Raw genomic sequence first — 17,505 nt, 5'->3', positions numbered from 1 at the left:
CCTTCAGTCTTTCCATCTTACAGCTTTCCCCTGATAATTTGCTCTCAAATTTAACTTACCATAAAGGTCTTGAAGAAGGCTGTAGAGTGTGAATTATTATTTTGAAAGAGAAACCAAACTCATATTTAACTCCTCCCCCCCCCCCAATATAAAGTAAATGAATCTACCGAAATTTTTTTAAAATAATTGTAGCAGATGAATTGAAACCCACAAAAGCCTAAGTGGCAAGTATAAAATGACAGACAGACAATACAACTTTCACTCACAATGTGTAGCTATATACCCCAGCCCATACAGTACACTATGTAAGAATATATACAATTCAGAACCCTGGAATGTCTAGGCACAAGAGCATGTGTTAAAGATCCAGTCCAGACTTTAAGCTTACATTCTGAATTTCCTTCCTTTTAAGTCAGAACTTTAACATTCCTCCTCTAATGTACTTTTTCTTGCTTGTTGGAAACCATCATTTAGAGGCTGCTCTAATTTCAGAGTCTATCTTCAAATTGTATATTTAGAATTACATTGGAATGGCTCTACTGGTTTATTTTTAATATGAAGATACTGAGATAAACTATGTTTGTGTATCACAGAATGTGAAAACTAACACTAGATGCCATAAAAGCATAATCACTGCCCTTTTCCTAGCAAGCCCACAGCCTTAGGTTTTGAGTGATTAGGTTCCAGGTGATTATTGCTGTTAGTAACGTCTACAGTCGAGGCAGCCTAATATAAAAAATACAACTCCTTGAAAAAAATCTGCACTTATTTAAAAGAAAAAATTATACTCTAAATTTGACAAACAAAAGGAGGACTGTATCTTTTTTTAAAAAAAAGGGTATTTAAGAGAATACTACTAAATTATTTACCTTGGCGACAGCTTTGTTTTCAGAATTATTGTTGGAATCTTTTAGACCATTTATTGAATCTCTTCTCTGTGGGCATGGCTTCTTTTTGCGGGGTCTGCCTTTAAGATTTGGTGCTGAAAATTAATTGAGAACAATTTGAGGTTAATAAATCATTCCAACAAAATCAGTCACAGAAATGTACACATCTGTCTACTGAAAAGGTTTATTATGATGTTCTCATCCTGTATGGGTTACAATTTAATATACTATACATTTCTATATCACATCTCCCAATGTGTATCTCATATTTAACATATCTAATTAATATAGTCAACATTTTTACTCCAAAAAACACTGACAGAAGCACAAGTATTTCTGCATCATATCAAAAGACCAAAACAGAACATTGACGCAAAACTTCGCATTAATCAGCATGATGCATTTATTTTGTCTGAAGTGTAAATATTAAGAGAAGTTTTAAATTTTTGAAAATATTGGTCCTTCAGAAGAGATTTGAAGTGTTAAAATTCCCAACACATGTAAGAAGTTTTAGTACAAAAGGTTATTCCTTCAAAGTTCTTTCTTTAAGAAAAAACCCAAACTACCTCCAGAAGTACAAAAATATTAACATAATTGATTCGTTTCATAATACATAACTGTTAGCTACAATACATCAAAATGAAAATGAATGACTTCCACTTTTATCCTGTACTTAAGATGTTTTAGTAAGAAAGCTATGAAATACCATAGTGAAAAAAGCCTGGATATTCTGAGCTATATTTAGAAATCTAGTATATAGGTCATATAAGAGAAAAAAAATCAAACTTCTCTTTCAATTGTTATAGCACAAGACCACTTATAACATGTACAGGGAAATAAAAGGCAACACAGATGATTTGTTCAATATGAAAAATGTCCTGCATGTAATACTTTCAAATTTAAATCAGTCTCGGTCACTAAACTATTCCAGGAACATTAAAAATGATAAATAATCATTAACTAATGACTATACTAGAGAAGATAATTTGCTGTAAACGTTTAATTTCTAGGTAACCATTGTTTTCATTACTTCAAAGGATGATTATAACAATGTCAGAAATCTAAACACCACAAATCTCTGGAGTGTCTTCTAATTGTTTCTAATCTTATATTTGTTGCACAGTAAGCCAGTGATTCCAGGACATATAACATTTTAATCAGTTTGCAAACAATAAATGGTGCTACTTTGATATTTCACTTTGAACAACCGTGTCATGTTTGGTCTGTTTAGAAAAAAGAGATAGCAATCCTAGGTTTAAAACAAGAAGTCCAAATAACATCCTTGTTTGTTTCAGCACTGACACACACTGTAAAAAACTCACTGAATCACATTCAGCTTATTGAAAAGTACCAAAGAAAGCAATGCTGAAATTGTCCTCTGAAGCTAACATGCAAAAATCAAAGAAAAAGATAAAGAAATTATTACCCATTCCAGTCGACAAACATCTGTCTGATTAATATCTGTACTCATGAATGCTACAGCATGTGGCTGCACACTACATCCCTGGAAGTCTCGACTTGGTGTGGACGTCAGTCTTACACAAAATGAGCACTAAGAGTATTTGCTCTGTGCTTACAAATTCCCTCCCCCCAGCTGCTCCATTACTCATATAAACATTGATGAGTGACTAGCACAGAGTGTGGGATGAGCTTGCAGGACTTCAGCTTTTGCTGCCAGGCTGCCAGTTAGTGCATTACTATCTCATCTCACTTTATTTATAACTGTGGATGGTGTTTTCATCTTAATTGTTTTGATGATCCTCCTGCACATTGTTGGGACGTGATACTGAGTTCCACAAATCCTAAGCTACACGTAGCCTTAAGCCAACATGTTAATATCTTGTTTAAAAGACTCTATATAAAAAATGTTTCCTCGGATTTATAACAACTTGGCACAAGTACTAAAATGTTAATGACCATTGTAGAATTAATGGGCCAAATTCTTCCGTGGCACAATTCTACTGAAGGAATTGAAATTACAGGGATGCATTTTAGCCCAATATGCTTTTTACTTGAACAATTTTATTTCATTTATTTATTTATTTATTTATAGAAAGAAACAACAGGACTAGTTTAAGACTTGCTGTCTTTCAAACACACTTTGCTCCCCTGAGTTGTGGCATTGAATTGTGTTTCATACTAAAAGCACTCCTAGTATTTTGTTAAAAGCTTTAAAAGAAAAAAAAATTGTTACTAGCATTTTAGGTATATTGAGCTTGAATATAAAACACAGTTTGAATTGGAGCATTAAATGGCAGGAATAAAACAAAACTATTATAAAATCAATGTTTTGTATAGTTTCAATTGCTAAGAAGTTGCAGCAAAAAAATGGCTCTTTCGTGAATGCTCTAGAATTACCTCACAGATGACATACTAGATTTTTATATCAAATTCAAATCAGATTCACAGAAATAACAGAAAAACATCAATATAAATTAATGCTGACAATAGCCTTTCACTCTGATGGCTTAGGATAAGGCGCTTGCCTCTAATATTCACTCTATAAAGAAAATATTTGAAATCTTTCCATTCATACTTGAAACATATCCATTAACATTTGTTTTCAAACCCATTCCAGATACAGATATTGTTCTAAATCTGTTTACATCTCGACTATACCTATTTTGTGATCTTGAGCTATGATAATTGACTGGAACTAAGCGAATAATTGATAACAATTCATGTATTTGATTAATTTTGACTTTTTTTTACTTGTGGCATATTTATGAACAAACTGCTATTTCCTTGAATTTTTTATTCATAGTTATTTCTACTGCAGTTTTAAAAAAATACTTGGCAGTTTGAGTATGAACAGATTTCTAAGAGAACTGGATTTTCAAGTTGAGTTGATGGTTGTGACTGACCAGAAATTCACACCATTTTTTTCCTGTTCCCTGTCTGGATAAGAACTTTAGGCATGAATACTCATGTACACGTGTGAATGGAAAAATAAGTTTTTGGAACTATTCTTGTACATGGTTTTGAAATTCACTTCCTGCAAACCTTTGTGTCAGTGAGATCTCATAACTTGAGAGATCACAGAAAGTCAACATAGGAAAAGCATATAATAGTAAAACTTTGAAGCATTTATTTGTCATCATGCTAGTCAATATGAGCTCCCCGATGTCTAAAATTAATCTGGGAGACTTGAAATACTATCAGTTTAAATAAAAGCTACTTTTGCTGTAAATTTGACAGCATACTCCACTTTATCTACCTGGTTGTATGTTCGTTTCTCCTATAGCCAACTGAAAGGAGCAAATCCAGTCACTGAAATGTCATTGGAACCCTTTGCAGGGTGCAGCACATGCTCATCAGCATGGTGTAGTCTATCTTAAGGGTTAAAACAGGGATGGGCAATAATTTTTTGCCAGTGGTCACTTCAGAAATTTTTGAAGTGGCCCCGGGCCACTCCAGAAGGGGCGGGGCCTCAAGTGAAAGGGGTGGGGCCAGGATACTTCTCTGATTCCCAACCCAAAGACCATGATTGGTCTGGGAGTGGGGGAATGCCTTTGCTCCCTCCCCCCTAAAGTCCCCCCTGGGCACCCATGCCTCTGGCAGTGGGAGGAGACTTTGCACGCTCCCCCTCCCTCAAGCCAATCAGATGTTGGAGGTGGAGAAGCGTGCAAAGCCTCCTCCTGCCCCACCAGGAGTGTGTGGCACTTCTAAGCACCATGCACTCTTTGCAGGGAGGGGGCAGGGTGGAGGAAACTTCATGCTCTCCTCCTGCCCCCAGGCCCTAATTGACCTGGGGGCAGGGAAACAGCAGGGTCTTCATGGGCCGGATCAACCTGGTTGGTGGGCTGAATCTGGCCCACGGAGGCCCTTTTGCCCACCCCTGGGCTAAAAGGTGTTTGGAGCCCTTCCCCCTCAGAAAGTGCACACTGCAATGAGCACAGTACCTTGAAGCATGAACAACAGCCCCAATCACTAAGTTATGAGATTTTTCAATTCTGCACATTTGGAATCCAATTCAATCTTAAATTACAAATAAAATGTATTTCCTCGTGTCATTCGTGTCCCCAACAATCAGTTCCCACATCTAAACAATTCCGTAGCACTGAAGATCTGGGTTTCACAGATTCAGGCATGAAAACAACGGAAGTGCAGAAGTTCAGGATGGAGGTGCACTGGTGGAATTGTGTGGTGAAACCTACCGAGAGTCCCCTCACAATATGAAAGGTTTAAATCAGCTTTTGTAGGCCATGAGTCAGCAAGGTACTTAAGCATATGTCTTCATTTATGCATGCAAATAGCTCCCCTAAAGTCAATGAGATTACTCATGTGCTTAAAAGTGGATCCTGCTCTTCTGGATTAAAGTTTATTTCAAGCTTAGTAGTTCATCAGAAGGATTGAATTTTCACTTACAAAATGTTTATATAACACATACACACACAAAAACACACACACACAGAGGCAGATATTTTCAGTTAAAATTGTGACTCGGACAACAATCTAAAACAGAGAATGGAAAGTCTTCACCAGAGAATCCTACTTCACCTGCGCTGGACTGCTAGACATGTCAGGTGTGTCCAGGTAAAACACATGCAACTGTGCTGCAAACTGTAGCAGGCATGAACTAACATTCTATAGATTTCAGGGGTATGCTAATAAGCAATGGCAAAAGGCTTAACACATTATAACTATTACTTTCCCATGCATTTAATGATTTTGCTGGCCATTTTTGCTCAATTAATAGAGATAAAGTGGACCTAATTCATCACTGACTTACACCATTTTGCAGCAGTGCGACTGCTTTTGCTGAATGGAGCAGCAGAACCTTGTTTCTTAAAATTTGATTTTCAATCTCACAACCCATCCATCCTTCCCATGTGGTCATGCAACAAAGTCATAATGCTGGCCAGAAGTCCAAAGCCATGGGATGCAGGATTATGACTCCACTGCAGAATCAAGCAAGAGGTGCAGATGAAGAAAGATCTAATTCATACCCAAATATCTGCAATAGTAAAGCAATAAAAGGGAAGTCTAACAAATTGCTGACAAAGTAAATGGTAAATGTACAGTATGAATGCTCTTGTTTTTCAGTTTACTACTTCCTGGTAGTGAAGTTCTGTGTTCTTGATTAGATGAAAGAGCAGGAAATTGAAATAGCATGAATATCAACAGTTACTCAAGACATGAAGATAACCATCCCTTAACAACTCTTCCCACACCAGAAAGCAGCTTAAAGCAACCTTAGCCGTAAATGCTCAGGAAAAAATTACCACCTGCTCAATGATTGGAACACTTTTTTCTTGATCACACACATAGATTGCAAGAGAGTGTTTCACACAAATTTGATATCAGAGGTCAGTGTTCCTGGAAAGATCATGGATATTTAACTCTTGTGACCATAAATTTGGCGACAAGCCAGGAAACAAAGACAACACTGATGCTGGGGTGGAAGAACAAAGAAATGCAGACTACTTATCTCCTTGCCATTGAAAGGAGAGGGAATGAACTCTAGGTCACATTTACCTCCACTGAGGCTAGATGGAGCTATCGGTGGCTCCTTCCCTCAGAGTTAATGGTAGGAAGGGAGATGGCTTTCACTTCCACCAGAGTTTCTAATGGGCTACGTCTAGACTACAGGCTTTTGTCGACAGAAGTTTTGTTGACAGATACTGTCGACAAAGCTTCTGTCGACAAAGAGCATCTACACTACATTCAGTTCTGTTGACAAAGCAAGGTGCTTTGTCGACATGGCAGTGTAGACGCAAAGGACAGTTTACATGCAATAACACCTTCTGTCGACAGAACTCTGTTGACAGAAGACGTTATGCCTCGTAAAATGAGGTTTACCAGCGTCGACAAAACTGCTGAGTTCTGTCGACGTTATGTCGACAGAACTCAGCGGTAGTGTAGACGCAGGTATAGTTTTGTTGACAAAAGTGGACTTTTGTCGACAAAACCCTGTAGTCTAGACACACTCATGGGGTCCTGCCAGCAGAGGCTCCTGAGGAGAAGCTCTCAATAGGCATATCCCCCACCTTCCAGAGCCAAACCCATCCACTTTTTGTGCTGCACTGGTCCACTATATGCAGGCAAGAACATCCACAATGATACACAGCAAAGCATAAGGTACCATTTCTTTCCCTACTGCCTAGTCAGCGGTGGGGGATGAGCATCCTTAGAATATTCTAGCCATCTGGCAAAAGAAACCAAGTTTAACTATCATTAGCCATGCTGAATTTTTTTTAAATGTTCCCTTTGTGGTTATCCACAAACTTCTATAATGGCACTCAAACAAAAGAAACCTTACCCAATCCAGCTCTTGGAAAGCTATGAGTATATGTTGCTGAAACCTTTTCCCACTGTTCAAAGGGTACACAGATACATGATTTAAAAAGAAAATCAGCAGCTAGTTAACAACTAACTAGCTCTTGGTATCTTGAAAATAAGAGTTAACCATTATGTCATTCTTGCTAGCTCACCTCCTTCCAGACTTGGGCTGAACATCATATAGCTTTAAAAATACATCACAACAAATGCCACAAGTGTTTTTATCACCTAGACTGCAACTGTTCCATATTATAAATGGCACAACAAAACAGGGGCAAATTATTTGCCGGTATAAACGGGCATAATTTCAATGACTTCAGTTTAACACCTGAAAAAATCTGGCCCTGGGTCCAGTGGGCCCAAAACTGCCTTTTAACAGAACTGCCACAGTCTCACATGGCAACATCAAAGCTCCAAAGTTCCTAGTACCATGAGTGAAATAGATGTGGCCTGGTGATTGGCCTCCTTCCACATCCTTCTGACAGTACAATGTCTAAGGGGTCAATTAGTAGAAGAAAATATGGTGGAGCCTTCAAATGGCAAATTGTTCCACAGACTGTTGTCTGAACACAATCCTCTCTTTCCCACCCACTGTGCAGAAAAAGGAGACCTGGGGAGGCTAGGGCAGAGAAGTCGCTCTTAGCAGCATGTTCTCAGGAGACCTATATAAAATGTACAAATACAAAATAAGCCTTGAAAAATTGTTGGTGCCCGCCACACTCTTCTGAAAACATGAATGTACTATTGGCCACAAAAAGGTTGGGGACCACTGCTCTAGAGATGCAGTATGGTTATGAAGTATATTTATGTAATATTAAAATTCTAAGCCTTATACAAATCAGACAAGTACAAACCTAAGCTCCCAATCTTTTCTTTAGTTAGATTGTGTCCACCTGATACTAAAGAGATCTCATAGCACTGTATGGGTACAGCCTTGCTGGACTGTAGGTACAAAGGAACAGCAGCATGCCAGCCTGATGCAGTTTATAGGATAGTATTACAGTTGAAAAATATTTTTGGACATTGATTATTATCACAAGTCCAACTAGTTACATCCTCTTGATAATACTGATCTTTGGATTCATGAATTTGGACTGATAGAAAAGATATGTTGTTATAGGAAGGGTGAGAAAAAGTGGCTTTTGCCCAGTTGAGATCCAGTTACATTGGCATTGAGTCAAACTTGATGCTGCAGCCAAGAGTCTGTAATGAGAGTGGAATGTATTACCTCATTTGCCATACCTGGATCCCTTACGCATGTGAAGTCCAAAATAACCTTGGACTTTGCTGGCTGCTCAATAAACCATGTAAGTAAATAGTCCTGTAGTAATGTCTAAAACATGTACCCTTTCTTGATCACTCCACATTATTATTCTAGCAAACGTCTAAGCAATTGTAATGCCCATGATCAAAGTCCCAGACGTTTTCAGGGCTCTCTGATCTGCAGAACTATTTCCTGATATGACTTCTCATCCTAGCTTCTTGGTCGTAATGTTTCTCAGAAACACTTAAAAAGAACAAAAAAAGCCTATTGCCATTTCCTTAAATGAGGAATGTGCTGGGATAGCTGTTCTGCATTTCTGCTTCCAACTTGTCTTGCCATACTACTGCTTGCAGTTTCTTGAATTTGCATTCTGTTTTGTGGAACGAGTGGAGGAAGGTACTTTTGCCTACAGCAGAGATGATTAGCCATGCCAATACAGAAACAGAGTGACTTTGTCATAATATTGAGGGCCACAAGTTAAGTCTAGACCACCACTTTTTATCGGAAAAAGGTACGCAGATTGCACTCCACAATTTGTGTATATTTTTCCAATAGTTTTTTTGAGAAGAGGCTTTTCCGAAATTTGGCCCGTCTACACTGGGCCAAATTTTGGAAAACCCTTTTTCAGAGGATCCCTTCTTCCTCATGAAACAAGAAACACAGGGATTCCGAAATAGCACGTCTGCTCTTCTGCAAAAAATCTCAGAAGAGCAGACACATTCCCTGGAGCAGACTCCGTAGTCTAGAAATTCCCCCAGTCAAATAAGGGGAGGGGAATGCTTTGGACTTTTGGCGTGAGACTGAAGGGGTGATTTGAAACTGAAAAGGAGACTTATGGTATAGTTTTGGTTGGTGGCAGAAGGTCCATGAAGTACCTATCATTTGAGGGCTGGGGGAGTTTGATCATAACACTGGAGGTGAAATTAGAGCTCCTCTCCCTGGAGGAATGAGGGGAGGTTTTACAAACTGGGGCCACATGAGCGTGGGCTCGGATGGACAGGTTTTACAAGGTAGGGTGGTTCATGTGTGGAGTGCTTAACAGATCTTCCCACTTTCTCTTCTGCCTTCTCCTACGTGAATCCTCTTTCACTGCAGCAATCCCTTCCTTACCAAAATCAAATGTGGGACCCAGAAGCTTACAGGCGTGGCCCTTCCCCAGCTGCACACTTCCCTGTTTAGTACTGCTGAGCTCTGTGGGGTCCAAGAGAGACTGAAGCATTTCAGATTTCATCAAGGTGAGAATGGGACACTCAGAGCACATGATTCAAGAGGCAAACACCTCTTAAAGGGTGGTATAAATGCACGTAGGCCTTGAATTTTATTTTTAAGGTAAAGAGATGGCTGCCAGGACATGGATCTCAGAAAAGTCTGGAGCTGACCAAGCAACCCTGAAGGGGGCAAAGAGCCACACGAGGAGCATTGCACACTCAGAGTAGCATGGCAACGGCTAGCTCTTGGAGGAAGAATATTATTACATGTTGCACCTTTTAAAATGTACCGACTAGAAAGCCAACTGCTTTAATGAAGAAAGGTCCCTTACCATTCTACCACCATACAGGGAAGAGTTTAGCATCCTACAGTATCTGGAAGATAAGAATGAACATACTGCTATATTTAGATGACATCTCAAAAGCTAGCCCAGGAGTAGATTGTACTGCTGTTTTGGAGTAACTGTCCTCCTAACTTCCTCCTATTCTTGGCCTTCTCTTCTTTCTCTCTCTCACCTCATCCCTAGTCTCTGTTCATCATCCCAAGTCACTGATTTTGCCAGGAGCGGATCATGTGTTGTCTATTATCAGAGGGGTAGCCGTGTTAGTCTGAATCTGCAAAAGCGGCAAGGAGTTCTGTGGCACCTTATAGACTAACTGAAGTGTAGGAGCATAAGCTTTCGTGGGCAAAGACCCACTTCATCAGATGCATGTAGTGGAAATATCCAGAGGCAGGTATAAATATGCAGGCCAGAATCAGGCTGGAGATGACGAAGTGGATCCAATCAAGGAGGATGAGGCCCACTTCTAGTAGCTGATCTGGAGGTGTGAATTCCAAGAGAGTAGAAGCTGCTTTTGTAGTTAGCAAGCCATTCACTGTGAAAGTGGCTTTTGTGTTGTCTATGTTAACTGTAAGCCCTTCAAGGTAGGAATAGTCTCTTACACCTTTAGATTTATATGCAAAATATATGTGTTATTTTCTAGAATTTACCCACTCCAGCCCACCATAAGAACAAGGCAGAGTGATATGGCTCTGGCAGCTGAAAGTTTGGGAACCCTTGTATAAACCAAGACAGGGTCCCATCTCGCCCTCTATAAAAATCAATGGCAAACTCCTACTGATTTCATAGGAGCCAGATTAGGCTTCTACCTTTTTCAATATAGAGATTAATATTAACCCTTCCAAACACAAGCTTCAGAACAATAGATCCCTTTATAGCAGGATTTTACTGCTATTGCTATAAACAACAGTCAATATTGTTACACTCTAAATAGATGGATATTCAGAGTCTCCACATAGTTCTAATACTAAAGTATTTTTTCATGTTTTTCTAATCCAAGGACTTGCTCATTCTTTTCTGTAATTTATATACACTGTGGATTTATAATGGAACCTGTCAGAATAAATCTAAAAACTATTGTGGACTCAATATCCTTGAGAGAGGCACTAAACATCTGAACAATTTTCTAACTCTGAAGGATAAAGAGTATACTTGTGTAACCATTTCTAAAGGTTTTGTTTTGGAAATGAGATATTCTATTCTCAATGTGGGGAAAATCAATTTGCTACCTTTCTAAAGAAAACATTCCTCATTTGGAAAGAAGTGGAACAGACACTTTTTGTGGGGATTAATATGGAGACATTTGACTTGTTGAAGATTGATTTGGGGCTTGCTTTTTTATCCCCCCAAACTACCAGTTAAAAAAATAGAAGCAAAGATCACCATTTGTATGGAAGACTATTCCAATGATTTCTTTAAAACCAAGACTGGAAGAATTGCACATATCATACTGGATAATTATAGGCCTGATTTTGCAAAGGACTGAATGTTTTCAAATTCCATTGAATACAATATAAATTGAGAGCACTGAACCGTGCAGGATCAGGCACTTGGACTAATTTTTTTCACTGCTGTATGGCTAGAGTTCAAAAACTTTGCTATAAGGGCTTATTGCTTCCTTTTTGCTCTGTTAGCATTTCAGAAAAGAGTGAGTTTTTGGAATACTCACAACAGGAAGATGGACATTCAAAGTTATGGCCGTGATTCAACAAACCACACAGCGAACCAGCATGTCAGTAGTAGGGAAGTTAAATATCAGTTAACTGAATACTTGAGTAACCTCATGAATTTTTATTGGTTAGTCGATTATTCTATAGTCCCCAGGGGTGGGGCTGGCAGCAACTCGGGGTGCCATGCAGGAGCTAGTCTGTAAGGGGAACCAGTTTAAAAAACAGCTCCTCTTGTGGACCAGCTGCTTGCCGCCCTTTGCTGCTGCCTCTGATAAAGAAGCAGCCGTGCATGGTGGCAGCAGCCCCTGTCTGGTGGGTAGGGGGTTGTCTCAGCTCCCGGACTCAGTGCAAACCAGAACTGAGCCAGGCTGCCTGCCTGCCTGTCTCCTAATACACTTTAAATGCAGAGCCAAAGCAGGGGTAGGCCCCGGATCCAGTGTGAGCCAGAACTGAGCCAGGCTGCTGGCCAGCCTGCTAAAAAAATTACTGTATGGGGGGAGGAAGGAAAATGCGGGTAGTCTATAGCATTAACCTATAAGCTTTTGCTTATTGGTTAATCGGTTAATTGACTACACTATTACATCTCTAGTCAGCAGTTCTGTTGACTTCGGTGAAACTAGCTGTTAAGTTTAAAATAAAGCACATATTTAAGAGCTTTGCTGACTTGAACCTTCAACCCTGAATTGGGTGACACTTGTGAGTAAGGGGAGCAGGATTTAGCCCATAAAGAAGAAGCTATCAGACAATTATAAAGTAGGACACGTCTGGACTGTGTTAGAGTAATGAACCCTTCTTCATTAACGTTTTTCTTTCCCCCGGTTTGAAATTGACTAAAAGTCCATATACACAAACTTCACTTGACAATTCCTTATGTTGCCTCTAATTACAATGGACGATGAATTTGGGATCAGACAGAAGTGTATGCATATCACAGCACTGGCAAAAAGAAATCTGACTCTTTAGAATATTCTGTGTGTAAAAGAATAACAGGCAGAAGGACGAGCAAGCACAACTGATTATGTAATAGCCAAGACAAAGGACTTGCAAACACAGCAGTGACAAGTGACGGTGGACTGCAAACCCATGTAAATTAATTAAACTCATCCAAACTAGGCAAAACACACAATGTACCAATAGCAACTAATTTCTCATTAGGAACCTTTACAAAATAAAAGACAAACAAGAACATATAGCACATGGTAAGGAGGTTTTCCTGGCAGTGTTTCCGTCTATTGCTGACAAAAACTAGCATTCATTAAATTGCTCTCTAGCAGAGTCAGCACTACACAATGAAGACATGACCTACATACCTTGATAATAAGATAGCTACATAACCAATCATTCCCACACAGATAGAAAGATTAGACAGATCGGAGGAGCTGTCAGACAAGTAAGAAATCGGCATTGTGTAAGAAACTGAATAAATACATGGAGATTCACCCAAGAGGAGTAAAAAGGAATGTTTCTAGGAATGTTGGTTTTGGGATTGATAGGGGGAGCTATGAAGCCATAAACACCTTCCTGCCTACATGTGGAGATGACAAATGAGTTATTTAAGCCCCTTATTGCATTACCCAAGTAAAACAGCTTTACTTTAAATCTAAGAATGTGGTGGGTTCACTTTCTCTCTTTCCTTTTCTCAGCACTTTGCCACTGCACTGAAATGTCATTAGAATTTGCGAGAGACATTCACACTGGAGGAGGATTTAAGCAGGAACTACAGTGTGCTCAGTTATTGATATCTACACATAACTTCCACTAGGAAGAACAGGGCAAAAGAGAATCAGGTGGAAAGGCAACCCAAAGAATACGCTTGAATTTTCCAAAGTGCTCCAAGTGGCCTAACCCTGCCCCTTTAGAAGTCATTGGGTTACTGGTGAACATTCAGATCTGGCTGCACAATATCTCTTCTGTGCAACCCCAGGATCAACTGAAAAATTATTATTGGTGCCACAATGATAAACATTTTTCTCTAGCTGCTGTATGAGCTGAGTTTAAAAAATGTGCCTATTTATGTAATTACCTGTTGGTAGAATCAACATTCTGCCTTCTTGACAGCAGACCCAATAATCTTAATATAGCTATATGGGTCCCTCCATATATCAGTGGTTCTGAACCAGGAGTACCTGTAACCCTCAGGATATGCAGATGTTTTCCAGGGCATAACTCAATTCATTAGGGGGAAGGGATAGCTCAGTGGTTTGAGCATTGGCTTGCTAAACCCAGAGTTGTGAGTTCAATACTCATGGAGGCCATTTAAAGCAAAAATTTGTCAGGGATGATACTTGGTCCTGCTGTGAAGGCAGGGGTCTGGACTTGATGACCTTTCAAGGTCCCTTCCAGTTCTAGAAGATAGGCAATTTCCATTATATTTTATATCTAGAGATGTGTCTAGTTTTACAACAGGCTGCATAAGATGCACTAGCTAAGTCAGTACAAACAAAAATACAATATAAATGCAAAATAAATAACAATAATCTTCACCACACCACCTTTCAGTTTGTGGGTTTCAATATAATAGCACTTGATGGTAATCTCAATGGTAAAATAGTGTAAACACACTGAGTTCAGTTTAATTACTCCCAATTTACACTGGCATATATAAAATCAGAATCAGGCTCATATCCAATTATATTAAAGCACTTAAAAAATTTAGATAGAAATATAGATAGAGATATAGATTGTGAGAGTATACAATTATTTTTTGCTTTTTAGTTCTGTACAGCAAGTTTTACATAACTGTGTGATGATTGTGTAATGTTCTTTTGCTGTCAATGCTGGGTCTTAGGAAATTATCTGGGTGCATTAAACAGAAACACTACTAAACAGTTTACACATTTCCTTGTGTTTCTGATGTCTAACTATAGCCCTGTTTGTCTCCCTCCACAGAACTGTTTTATACCACATGGTATGCATATTTCAGCATCCAGCATTATTAACTCATGACCAACTGTCAGTTGATCATTATCTAACACATGGGGTCTCTAAAAAATCCTTATTTGGGCAAAAGCAGCTTTCTCAACCACTCTGTCTATATTTTCCCTCAGAAGAACTTTATTTGGATTATTATTTGCTGTCAATGGAAACTCAGAGGTTACATATGTAGAAATTTGCAGACAGGGAAATAAATCCTCACTGAGTTTAAACACTTAGTTGATATTAAAACCATCTCCAGCTTTGTTAGTTTAAAGAAAACTCTAAGTTGCCCTCTAGTGTTATATGAATGTCATGCAGAACAGCAGCAAGGGAGAGAGAAATATACACAAAGCGTACAACCATGCTAAAAATATCCAGGGATGAACATTTTCAAAAATAAAGGTCACAGACCTTACCCTAATTTCATGTTATTTGATTTACTGTGCAAATAATATTTATTATAAAGAAGGAGGGGGAAGTTCTAACTTTATGGAAATTACAGTTCTTTGTTTGAAACATAATATTTGGATTATGTTTGACATTACAGTTGCAGATTATGGCACAATGATTTCATGAGTTAGAATCTCTGAAAGAAATTATACCTACTGCTTTCTACACAGTTCATTCATAATTAAAAATAGACTGATGTATAACCTGGTTCAACTATTATATGAACCTAGGGAACACAGGAGTCTGTAGAACTCACTAATATAGAAGAGAAGTGGAATTTGCTAAAGAATCAGTTTGTTTCTGAAAATGGACTACATATGTAAAGATTTAATATACAAAAGCAGGTGTATATGTAGTCTATATCCCCCTACATAGGTATTTTCATTCTATACAAAGCAAAAATACATAGACAGCCTGAAACTATAAATTTAATAATAGATTACCAAATTAAGTCTGCACAAGCACTTCATTTAAAAATACATCTCAATGTAAAATACAGATGTAGAGGTTTGAACAATTTCCTGCATAATAGGCCCAACCCAGAAATGTAAATAACATTAATACTAAAACAAGCCAATAAGGGTATATCAGGAAAAAATAATATATGAAAACATAAATTCACTTTCCAGCCTATCCTGCCAAACCTTTATTTAATTTGAGAGCTGCTTTGATAGAGCACTATTGCTTCAGTCAGGGTTCTTTCTTTTTTTTTTAATGTCCTTTTATTCTTAATACAACTCCAGGGCTGATTAAATCTTAACATTTTAATATAACAAACCAACAAAGTTTTACAATTAGAATTATTCACTTATTTCTTGTGAAGCATCTGCATTTCTGAAAGATCGTTACTATAAAATTAAACAACAATATGATCTTTAGAAATGCATGATTTGCCTTTTTCTGGTTTTTTTCCCAATTGTGCAACTTTAAAATCCTCTTCTTTCCCAATTCCTTTCTCCCAAGCATATGCATTTGATAGTGACTTAGAATGTTTATAAAAAACAAGTTTGAAGAAATTTTTTAAGGAAGAACTTAAAAAACTATCTACAATATTACTCAAGGATTACACATTCAAAACAGATAAATATAGCTCTGTTTGGAAAAACAAATCCATAAAATGTTAATTACGAGGCTTTCTCTCTGTAGTTTGACAAGACAGAAATGCCATAAGAAGTATATATGGTGATTCAAAAAATATAATCAGGGAAAAGGCAAAATGAACATTTTAAACAAAAGATTTGGATTCACATAATCTAATATTTAGGTAGCATAGTGTATTGTATTCTTTCCAATGGATCGCACAATGATTTTTTTTCCAGTTTTTAATCTTTCTCAGCATACAAATAAAGGTAAAGGAATCACTTTTTCCACTGAAGTGCAGCCACCTCCAGGGTAAAATGAGGCATTTGTTCAGCGGCACACTGCACACTACGCAACCATGTTAGGACAGGCACAATTACATGTCTAAAACTAAAGCGGGAATTCAGATACGTATCCAGGCCCTGACCATACAATGAATTCTATATGGGAGGAGCGCTGTATACTTTGCAGCACCTCAGCAGAGTTCATTAAAGGAGCCAAGCTCCTCAGAGTAAAGCCTATCTCCCTACCATGTGTTTACAGAATAGTGGGTAGTACCTAGGGCAGGGATGGGCAAGATATGGCTCGCTATTAGCGGATGTGGCCCGCTAAACCTTTTGATCCAGCCTGCTCTGCCAAGACCCTGAGCCAGGCTCTCTGCCTACTGCAACCTGAGGCTGCTCAAAATGGCTGGCAGCTCCCTCTAAGAGCTATGCACCCCTGTGGGCAGAGGGGACACACACTTCACATGCTGCCCCTCTCTAATCACACCCTCCAGAGAAAAGTGTGGCTCTTGACCACTTATCAAAGTCTTGGATGGTCTCCCCATCCCCATGAAGGCCCCCAGGTACTATTACAATAAGAAGCAGAATACAAATATATTTTTCTAAATTGCAGTTTGTATAGACACAAGGGATTTTTCATGACAACAATTGGTAAAGACCTCACTTTTACACATCATCTGGAAAGACCTCTGCACATTGTTTTAACACCTTCCTGTGGCACTGGTTCTGTTTTGGCTGAAAGAAACACAATACCCACATATTCACAGCCCAGTGCTGCTTAGCTTAGGATACCTGACAAAAATCATAGCATAAATCAGAAAAAACACCAGCATCCTCTATAGAACTGCTTTTCACTAGCTTCAAATAGCTTGAGCAGATGCATAAGAAATGAGAATCTCTAACAGAATTCCATGTAGTGTGTTAAGAAGAGATGGACTTCTGCTGAGATGAATATCAAAACACATCCACTCAATAGGTAAATATTGACCGAGGCAAAGCAAGGTCAACAGTGGTCAATATTTACTGAAGACACATGAAATCTAGATGTAATATTACATACATTCTGAATGGCCATCAGAAATCTTTGGGGGTATGTCTACACTACAGTGTTATTTTGAAATAT

At 38.5% G+C, this 17,505-nt stretch overlaps 1 protein-coding gene across 4 annotated transcripts in view; it reads right to left on the bottom strand.

Annotated features, from left to right (window-relative positions):
* Positions 1 to 17,505, bottom strand: part of ARID5B (AT-rich interaction domain 5B) — a 168,903-nt gene that overhangs the window by 51,767 nt on the left and 99,631 nt on the right. For 3 of the 4 annotated variants that reach the window (XM_006129784.4, XM_075934883.2, XM_075934884.2), the window contains one exon: positions 870 to 982. In XM_006129784.4, coding sequence (XP_006129846.3) covers positions 870 to 982 — 113 coding nt within the window. Of the gene's footprint in view, positions 1 to 869; positions 983 to 2,313; positions 2,588 to 17,505 lie in introns of those variants that run through there. The other variant, XM_006129785.5, reaches the window with a different exon arrangement.

Source organism: Pelodiscus sinensis, chromosome 8 (assembly GCF_052426305.1).
Source record: "Pelodiscus sinensis isolate ZL-2025 chromosome 8, ASM5242630v1, whole genome shotgun sequence".
Taxonomy (NCBI): domain Eukaryota; kingdom Metazoa; phylum Chordata; order Testudines; family Trionychidae; genus Pelodiscus; species Pelodiscus sinensis.
The sequence above is the reverse complement of the archived record's forward strand: the minus strand, read 5'-3'. Positions and strand labels throughout refer to the sequence as shown.